This window comes from Alosa alosa, chromosome 21 (genome assembly GCF_017589495.1).
Source record: "Alosa alosa isolate M-15738 ecotype Scorff River chromosome 21, AALO_Geno_1.1, whole genome shotgun sequence".
Lineage (NCBI taxonomy): Eukaryota > Metazoa > Chordata > Actinopteri > Clupeiformes > Clupeidae > Alosa > Alosa alosa.
Window position 1 is genome coordinate 26,133,725 of NC_063209.1, and position 10,234 is coordinate 26,143,958.

Genomic DNA, 10,234 nt, shown 5'->3' on the forward strand with positions numbered 1-10,234 from the left:
AGCCGCTGCCAGGCTCATCTCCTCCCCTCGATTGCGGTCTGCTGCATGGGCCTGAACAGGGCGACTTCGTTGCCGTGAAGGCGTTCCCGCCCGTGTCGAATCTCCATGTCGTAGTCCTGGGCGCCCAGCCAGCTGACCCAGCTGGCCCTCTGGTTCTTTGAAGTTCAGCAGCCAGGTGAGCGACGCGTGGTCCGCTTCTCAGCAGGAACCATTTTGGCGGTAGGTAGGTTCGAAATTCGCGCACTGCCACCACCACCGCAACCAACAGTTCTCTGCGGGTCACGCAGTAATTCTTCTCCCTTCGGTCCAGTGAGCGGCTGAAGTGTGCGACCAATTGCTCGCGCCCTGCTTCGCCTGCTTGTGAGAATACGGGCGCCGACGCCCACACGCTGGCGCCAGTGTCCAGGATAAACGGCAGTCGAGGTCAGGGAAAGCGAGCACCGGGCCTCGCGATAGCCCTCCGCAGCTGCCGGAATGCCAGCGTCGCTCTCGTGTCCACTGGAAGAGCTGGCCTTTGTGCGTCAATCGATGCAGCGGGCTGGCGACTGTGGCAAAGTCCCGAATGAAGCCGGTAATATGACGCCAGGCCCAGGAAGCTCCGCAGCTCAGCACCGTCGCGTGGAACAGGCCAACGTCTCACCGTCTCCACCTTAGCTGGGTCGGTGGCCACTCCGGCAGCCCCCACGACATGGCCCAGGAACCCGGTTTGTCTCCGGAACAGGTAGCACTTTTTTTTTCCAGAGCCCAGTACCTAGTATTGCGTCGAACACCTTCTCCAGATGTCCTATGGCACCGGTGAAGTCCGTTGCATGACACAGGATGTCGTCCAGGTAAACCACGCAGCATGTTCGTGGAATGCCCGCCAGGACACGCTCCATCAGTTGCTCGAAGTTTGCTGGCCCGTTGCATAGGCCGAACGGAAGTACCCGGAACTGCCACAGCCCTTGCCAGATGGTGAACGCTGTCTTCGGGCGAGCTTCCGGGGCTAGCTCAATCTGCCAGTAGCCACTACGCAAGTCCAGCGAGCTAAACCAGCAGGAGCCGGCAATGCTGTCCAGCGCATCGTCAATGCGGGGGAGCGGGTAGGAGTCTTTCCGGGTTACCTTGTTGAGGCGCCTGTAGTCAACACAGAACCGCCACGAGCCGTCCTTCTTCCGGACGAGTACACCCGGCGCAGCCCAGGGACTACTGCTTGGCTCTATTACTCCTGCAGCGGCCATCTCCTTTATCTTTTCTTCAGCTGCTTTTCGTTTGGCGAACGGTAAGCGGAGAGGTTGAAGTCGGATGGGCCGGGCATTTCCGGTGTCGATATCGTGTTGGACCAGGCTCGATCGGGTGCAGTCCTCATCTCTTGCGGCGAAGATGTCGGTGTAGGCTGCTAGTAGCCTCCGCACCTGGCTACCCTGTGCTTCACTCAGCCCCTCACAGCTACGAGTGCAGAGATAATTTACGGCTTGCCTTGTCTCTACAGAGGGCCGCGCTCTCTGAGCGGAGAGTGGTGTTTGCTCAACCCGCTCTCCTGGCTCCTCTCTAGTGGGCGTGAGCTGAGCAGTGCCGGACTCAGCAAGTGGACCTGGATGAGACCTGTTGTTTCCGCGGGCTTGAGTTTCGCGGGCTTGTGTGGGGAGGGGCGGAGTCTTGTGTGGGTTCCAGTGGCGGGATGCTGCCATCAGCCCGGATCGTCTCCTCCTGTGGCCGGGGGCGAGTTTCTTCGTTACACTCACGCTGCAGGCTGGCTCCGTCTTCTGGGCCCAGCAGGTGGCCATGGGCGAGCGCGCTGTCGAAGAGCCGTCTTGGTAGGAAACTCATCATCGCCGGAGTATCGGTTGCAGCTTTCTCCTCCCGTCCAGGGTCGGCATCCCACTTCTGACACCAATGTAACAAACTGCATAGTTGTCTCAGAATGGTTTTTATTGGTTACACACCAAAACACACAAACACATAATACCTGGCCCTTATGCTCCAGCACTTAACATCTATCTGAGGCTGTATCTAAAACACACACCAATCAACCCTAGTTATGAACAATGTAACCAGCTGCAAACATAAACACAACAGACAGGACATACAATGTTGTCAACCCACATGGTTTAGCACATGAACATTACACACATACACACACTGCACAGCATCATGGGAGCACAGTCATAAACAGCTAGGCTCAGATGTGGGGCATGTTTTGTTTAGATGTGGAAGGTCCAGAGAACAGAGACAAACATGGCAAGAATTGGATGAGAACATAGATGATATTCTTGGGGAACAAGGAATGCAAGTAGAAACAAAGTCCTTTTAGGCAAGTCCCTCCACTCGGCGGCCATATACCAACGTTTTATGGGCACTCATCGGGCACAGTCTTTGGGTCGAACTGCTGGCGTCGCGCAAGGCTTCCGCGACACCAATCTTGCTCCAGCAGCGAGATCACAACACATGATTGACACAATGTCTTCACAACACACCATATGATTGGCTCAATGTATTCACATCACACCACATGATTGGCTCAATGTATTCACATGTCGACGTTTTGCCGAGGAAGGGGTGGGATATGTGTAGACAACGGCCATATTGGCGTGACAAACGAGCCCCATGCATTTCTATGGAGTATTTTTTGATGGTTATTTTTTGGTGCTATGTCTCATTAGAAAGTCTCTGGTAGAAAGAATTAGAGCCTTATTTGTTTTCCTGAAAAACACTGAGTTAATGAAAAGAATTAAATTTTTTGTTTTGTTTTGATTGGTTGTTTATTTGTTGGTTTCTGTTTTGTTATTATTTATTATATCTAGATTTATTTTTACACCTTTCTGATTGAATAGCCAAAACCTCCAATAGAATCACTCTACACACTCCTGTACAGTAGGTGGCGGTATACATCAATTAAACTATGTAATCTGCCATTAAAGGAAAGAAGAAGAAGAACATTCAAACAGGAAATGGTGTAGCCGACTTTTACTGACTTCCTTCGCACTATACAAAAACAGGTCCCCACCAGAAGACAGTGCAGCTGGAGCCGAAAAGAAGAGCAAATAATACGAAGGCTTAGGATAGGCCACATTAGGCTGAACCATCATCTTCATGTTATTGGCAAACATGCCACGGGCCATTGTGATAACTGCAGGGAAATGGAGACAGTTCAACATGTTTTATTAGTTTGCCCAGTGTACAGCATAGATTGAAGATTCAAGATTTCTTTTATTACATGTCATTATAGGTTTATAATAGAGTAAAATTCGTTGTGTTTTTTTTCTCCTCAAAAAATAAATAAATGAAAGGGTGTGTGTGTGTGTGTGTGTAGGAAAAAAAAAGTGCCTTGTTGTCTTCAGCATGAGTTCAGCAATCTAATTGCTTGGTGAAAGAAACTACTTTGGAGTCTGGTGGTACGAGCTTTCAAGCTTCTATATCGTTTGCCAGATGGTAATAGCTCAAATAGTTCATGGTTGGGATGACTAGGATCATTCAAGATTTTTTTTGCCTTCCTAATGCATCTTCCCTCAAATAACTCCAGTATGGAGGGTAGGTCACAGCCGCATATGGTCTGTGCTGTACGCACAACTCTCTGAAGTGCTTTTCTATTGTATTGAGAGCAGTTCCCATTCCATGCAGTTATGGTCCCAGTCAAGATGCTCTCAATGGTGCCTCTGTAAAAAGACCTTAGGATCTTGGGTCGCATACCAAACTTTCTCAATCGTCTGAGGTGGTACAGACGTTGTTGGCCTTTTTTTTTTACAGTGTTCTGAGTGTGACTGACAGGTGAGGTCTTCTGAGATGGTAATGCCCAGGAACTTAAAGTCTCACCATTGATGTTAATGGATTCAAACTGTTGTTCTTTCCGCCTGAAGTTAACTATCAATTCCTTCGTCTTGGACACATTCAGAGACAAGTTGTTTCCTTTACACCAATTCATAAGGTTGTTGATTTTGTTTCTGTAGGCTGTTTCGTCATTGTTTGTGATTAAACCGATTACAGTGGTGTCATCTGCAAACTTGATGATGGTGTTGGTGTTGTGTATAGCCACACAGTCATGCATATAGGAGTAGAGGAGAGGGCTCAGAACACAACCTTGCGGAGCTCCCATGCTGATGGTCAAGGAGGAGGATGTGATGGAGCCCATTCTCACCACCTGTTTTCGTCCAGAGAGGAAGTCCAGTATCCAGCTACATAGGCCACTGTGGATTCCTAGACTCCTGAGCTTGCCGTCGAGTTTATTGGGGACAATAGTGTTAAAGGCCAAGCTGTAGTCTACAAACAGCATCCTTACAGGGTGTGTCAGGGAGGTATGCAGTGCGCTGGTGATGGCATCATCAGTAGATCTATTCTGTCTGTAGGCAAACTGGTGACGGTCAAGCGTTGGTGGAATCATTTTGCAGATGATGTTCTTCACAGGACTGTCGTTATCCTGTTAAGACTTAAGACTCTCTAACAAAATAGAGCGCTGTGATTGGATGAAGTCCATGGCGTCAGCCAATAGAAATCCCTATGGTTTGATACTAGACGTACAGGCTGAGCAAATTAATTTGCCGCCGCTAGGGTGCGTCTAGATTTCTAGGCTAGAAGCACAAGGAAAGGAACACAACTTTTCTAGTGAGTGTTTCCCCACGGCGGGAATTGTAGGTGCGCATTCAGGAACCTACACAACACGAGAACAGTCGGCATGAGTACGAGATAGGAAAAGAAAATCGTTTTCAAAGTCTGTAAGCGTATACTGGTTAGATTTAGGTCGGAAACTTTTAAAAATGTGTTTTATAGCGTGAGGAAGTTTGCCTTAGAGTTTTGTGTTAACGTAATTGTACTTCGGCCCCGTTACTTTAGATCTCAGTTTTTGCACTAACCGGTCGGGTAACTAACTTATCCTAATGTTGCGGCTAACATTTGCTCACTTGGTAAACTTGAGTACATGAGTTTGTATTAAATAAAGAAGATAACTGTTCGTACGCGGGAAATTGTTTATTTTGCTGTTGAAAACAGCTTGACTGCTTTGAAACAATGGTGTTTTTCACGTGCAATGCGTGCGGGGAGTCGTTGAAGAAAGCTCAGGTGGACAAACATGTAATGAAATGTCGGAATTGTGAAGTACTGTCGTGTATTGATTGTGGAAAAGACTTTTGGTACGTGGCATTTGACTGTTTCGGTGTCGTTATTTTTGTGCAATGTTCTGAGCATGTGCTATGTTAAATCAGCTGACTTTGCTATCACCCTAGATGTCTAATTTATTTGAACCTGTATGGTTATGCAGGGGAGACGACTACAAGGACCATAACAAATGCATTAGCGAAGACCAGAAATATGGTGGCAAAGGCTACGAGGCCAAGTCCAACAAAGGTGATGTCAAGCAACAGCAATGGATTCAAGTAAGTTGATTAATTAATCATTCATTATTTATTAAGTGGCTCGGTTATAGATCATATATGAAATGGCATGTAAGACACGGTGAGACGTAAGGTTGAAAACGACACTCTTTCCCCCTCAGAGAATTCATGAAGCTATGGACAAACCAGGAGTGACTCCAAAGCTAAGGGACATTCTCAAACAAGTCAGTTCGTATGACAATGTTCCAAGAAAGAAGGCAAAATTTCAGGTATGGGCCTACAGCATTGAAGACTTGCAGCATGATTTTGTTTCTGCACTTGGGATGAATTAAAAGTTTGTCTCTGAAGTGTGTTTCACTGTTTCTGTTGTGTAGAACTGGATGCAGAACAGTCTGAGGATCCACAATACCTCCCTGCATGACCAGGTGTGGGAAGTCTTCTCTGCAGCCACAACCAATGTAAGTGATTTGAGAATCTGTTTAGTCTAGGCATCCACAGATTGTGAAATTCTGGGCCGGTACCAATGTTTAAAATAACGATTAGTTCAATAACCGATATCAATACTGATATATTTTTTATTTGTTTACTTTGGTTTTGTTTGTTACTAATTATATCCTTTTGTGGCAAGGAAACTTTAAAGTGAACAATTGTCAAGCCTTTCAGGCCTTCTCAGCAATATCATACTAGCCAAAAAGGGTACAAAAGCAGCATTTTTATTTACCACTGTTGAGGAATATTGAAAGATGGCAATATTTGTTCTGTGATCATTGAAGGGTCCAGAGAAGCAAGGTAATCAGGAAGCGCCTATAGATAAGATCAATGGGACCAGTAAGGCTGAGGAGAATGGGTCGGCACCGCAAGAAGCATCGGAGGAGGTGGCCCCTCTGAAAGAGAAGAAGAAGAAGAACAAACGGGAACGGAAAGAGGAGCGACAGCAGCAGCAGCAGAAGAAGAAGCAGAAGAAAGCTCACGCTAACGCAAATGGCCAGGAGGAAGAGGAGCGACAGCCCAGCGAGGAAGCCCCTGAGAAAAAGAAGAAGAAGAAGAGGAAAATGGAGGAAGTGGAGGGGGATGACTGCACTTCTAATGGACAAACTGCTGAAGATACTGGGAGGAAAGCCAAGAAGAAAAAAGAGAATTTAGATGGTGAGCACAGGTTACAGTTTGAAAGCCATCCACTTAATATTCAACTGAGTAGGAACATTTCTGAATTATTTGATTTTGCCACCATCCAGACACGCAAAATTCAGAGGTAGCAGATGATGCAGAGGGGGAAGCTAATGAAGCAAATGCCAAAGGTACAGTATCAGCTGTCTTGTAACACTTGCTTTGCTTGGATAGAAAATCATTAGCTTTATGTGCACCCAACCAATCTCTCAAGTGCTGTATTTGAAAAAAAAAGATTTTGTACCAAACAGCAGCATGGGTTTGGTGCAGCGGCAGCTGGAGACCACTAGGGCGCAGTGTTGTGTTTATATGGGGGTGCTGAGTCACTTTCCTGTGAAAAGCATGTCAGCAAAATGTTCTCTGCTGAATCAGTCTGCATATTGATATCATGTTGGGTTTTATGTACTAAAGCCAAATATGATTTAGCCATTATAGATGGCAGACATGATGAGTTATTCAAGAAAGAATTACATGCAGGTGATATGTTGGTGTGGTGCCAGATGTTGGCTTATATCTTGTTCACTTTTGCTGTGCAATATTGATGACTTCTCTTTGCAGGCAAATTCAACTGGAAAGGGACGATTAAAGCAGTATTGAGACAATCACCAGATGAAGGCATTGCTGTCAAAAAGCTCAGAAAGAAGGTAACTCACCCTCTGTGTGGATATTTTTGAAAGGATCAGGGGCATTGGATAGTAATTGTATTTTTTTTGTAAAGAATATTTGTACAGAGTTTGTGTCTTTGCAGTCAGAACTTTAGCCACAATAATACATTTCCATTTATATGGTTCCAATTGACTGTTCGTAAAAGCCACGCCCCCTAGTTATTGTTACTACGCCCGTCAAACTCAGAACGGAGTTGTCTAGAAATTCAATGGTACAGTAGCTGTTAAGACTGTAAAAGTTACAGCACAAGAGGCTCTTTTAGAGAGCCACGGACCTAAATTCATTTACAATCCGTTGAAAGACTGCAGTATGACATGGAGACACATGTATAAAAACTCATATCTAGCTTTGTTGGGTGACAAACTTAAACAGGAGGCGAGTGTGATTCACTGATATTAATATTAGCTTCTAGCTATGCTAGATAGACTTGCATGCATGTTACAGACACTGGGCCATGTCATGTAAGAAACATGGTGCTGCCAAAAAACGGAAACATGGCCTACATTGCAGAGCCACTTCAACTTTATTATTATATGGTGAATAAATGTTACACTACTGTACACAGCCCACGGATCTATAAAGATCAGTGGCACAGCCCCATGCTTCTCTGACGTGACGAAGCTAGCACGGTATTAGCAGCGGTTAGCTAACTATGCTAACGTTAGTTATCTACAAGTCTCCTCCAAGTTTCAATCATATACAATGCTGCCTGGCAATGCTGAAAACAATTAATATGCTTATTTATCTGACTTACATTGAGTTGACTGTGTGGCCTAATCCACAGATGTCAAGTCAGTTTTATTTTTAAAGCGCATTTAAACATGCACAGAGTGCAACCCAAAGCGTTCCACAAACAAGACACATAACAAGACAAAAGATGCCCGATGGAGTGGCATAGTCGCCAGTGTGCCCATGACATCAAGACATGACAAATACATTTCAAAAATAACAAATACAAAAAATGCTGGACGGAGCGGCGTAGTCGCCAGCGTACCCGTGACACCAAGACATACAAGACAGACAACAAAACAAATTAACAAATAAAAAGTAAAAAATATATATATATATTTTAAAAAAGTGGGAAAAATGATGTTAAAATTAGTCCAATTTCCAAACCAGCTGAAAAATGTCCAAGGGCAATGATCCGTGAAAACGGCGCACTGTGTCTTCACATGCAACGTCAACAAAGTTCTTTAGCAACTGACCAACCCGGTGAATTCACTGGCAGTCTGGAGATAACGTTAACGTTAGGCCTTGTAGACTGCAGTCTGGAGATCACTGGAAGCACAGTCTGAAGTAGTGGGCGATCGTGTAGATGGACTTTTAACAGTGACCGTTTGTTGCTCCGTGAGATTGTAGCTCTTCACCGTTAACGTTAGTCTGCAGTTGGCATGGCAGCTCGCAGGTCAGCAACAGCTCGGTGGCCACGGCAGATCTTTCACAGAGTAGCCAGGTCCAGCTGTCCCGAGAGATCCCCTCGACCAGACAGTGAAGTGCACCGCTCACGGATGGATGGAAGGATGTCCGATGCCCAGCTAGGGCAAAAGCTAGCCATAGCAAGCTCCCCAATGGACAAACGTCAACGACATCAGCTGACTTAGAAGCAGTAAAAAGGACTAAGAATAACACGAAAACTATAAAAAAAAAATGACATTACATAAAAACAAACAAAAACATGACGCCAGACAGAGCGGCGTGTCTCGCCAGCGTCCCCATAACCTAGCAACCAAACCACAGTGCACAATTGATTTCCCCTCTATGACACACACACTCACACACACACACACACACACACACACACCACAAGGATGTGGTGGAGCACTGTTTCGTTATGGTTTGCTAAGGAGTAACCCTTTACTTTAAAATAGTGGAGATCTGGGACCAGAGAATTTAATCTAATTTAACATAATTACAGAAAATGTAATCAAGATTGAAAGGCATTTTTCTGTGTATCGGTGTTGTGTTAATCCTACATATGTCATTTGACTGTCCTTTTCAACTCACTCAACTCAATATCACTATAAAATACCATAAAACCGGACAAATATCAAGGCTCCCAATACATTTCTATGGAGCCGTAATGTGAAGTTGATGGGCCATGTCTGCCTGCACGAAGCTACTGGACTGCCATTGGCTCATCTGCGTTCGATGGGCGGGGTTTTGCGAACGGTCAATACAGAAGAGTTTGACATTCTGAAGAACAAGTTGAAGCCAAATTGTGACTACTTGATTTGCTCATTTCATTTCTGTACCTGTTCCACTCTTTCAGGTTCTGGCTGCATATTACTCATTCAGTGGTAATGGGAACTTCAGATCAGAGGAAGAGATCTTCTCCCTGTTCAACAAGAAAATCAACGGCAATCCCAAGTTCAAGGTTGTGAAAGACAAAGTCAGACTTGTGAAGTAGGCATTCAGTGACATTGCCCATGAATGATTCTGTCAGAGACCTATTTTTCCAAAAATCTCACTCATGAAATGTTTTTAGTAAAAAAATAAATGTTCTGTTAGAACCACCACATTTGCTTCTTCATTTTGACCAAATTTAAATTCAATAGAAGAGTCATCAGGTCATGCTGGTCAAAGTGGAGTCATGAACTGTCTATGGGCTTTGAATGTTAAAAGGAGCCGCTGGGCATCGAGTGGGCCTGGTTCTTCCACTCCAAAGAGCTAGATGAATCTCTTGGGATTCCTCTATTGTGTCCCTTTTGAAGAAACTGTGAGCCTCCTCACCCCAAGCCAAGACATGCCGCCGCCGCTGAAAGGCTCCTCCTAAATTGCCACCAATTTGGTGCGATAAGAACCGAGGACGACACCTAACCTCTCCTCCCTCCGCACCTCATTCAGCACGGGAGAAAGGGCTGGGAAAACAGACCCTTATCTTTCGGGATTAGGCGTTTTCGGTGGGGTAGAGCACCTGAGGTAAATTTGACTCTCACGCGGGACGGGGCTAATGCACATTCCTCGGCACCCAAAACGGGGGGTTCGCTTGGCCATCGACACAGAAGCCCCATAGAGGCCCGGCGAACGAGCGAGCAAGAGGCGGACCCCGGGTGAAAGTCTTAATGCTGGACCAATTTCCAGCAGGAGAATGAGAAGGC

General features: G+C 45.7%; 1 protein-coding gene across 1 annotated transcript; it reads left to right on the plus strand.

Moving 5' to 3' along the window:
• Nucleotides 1-4,569: 4,569 nt before the first annotated feature.
• On the plus strand, nt 4,570-9,652 carry lyar (Ly1 antibody reactive homolog (mouse)). Its single transcript, XM_048231396.1, has 8 exons — nt 4,570-5,102; nt 5,231-5,345; nt 5,465-5,572; nt 5,678-5,761; nt 6,077-6,449; nt 6,539-6,601; nt 7,029-7,114; nt 9,406-9,652. The coding sequence occupies exons 1-8, from the start codon at nt 4,981-4,983 to the stop codon at nt 9,541-9,543; spliced, it is 1,089 nt and encodes a 362-aa protein (XP_048087353.1). The 5' UTR covers nt 4,570-4,980; the 3' UTR covers nt 9,544-9,652.
• Nucleotides 9,653-10,234: the final 582 nt, after the last annotated feature.

Excerpts from the sequence above, each read along its gene's own strand:
- lyar (XM_048231396.1), top strand. The coding sequence starts at position 4,981 with ATGGTGTTTTTCACGTGCAATGCGTGCGGGGAGTCGTTGAAGAAAGCT. Across the intron at positions 5,346-5,464 it reads AGCAACAGCAATGGATTCAA|AGAATTCATGAAGCTATGGA; the intron begins GTAAGTTGATTA and ends TTTCCCCCTCAG. Across the intron at positions 7,115-9,405 it reads TCAAAAAGCTCAGAAAGAAG|GTTCTGGCTGCATATTACTC; the intron begins GTAACTCACCCT and ends CCACTCTTTCAG.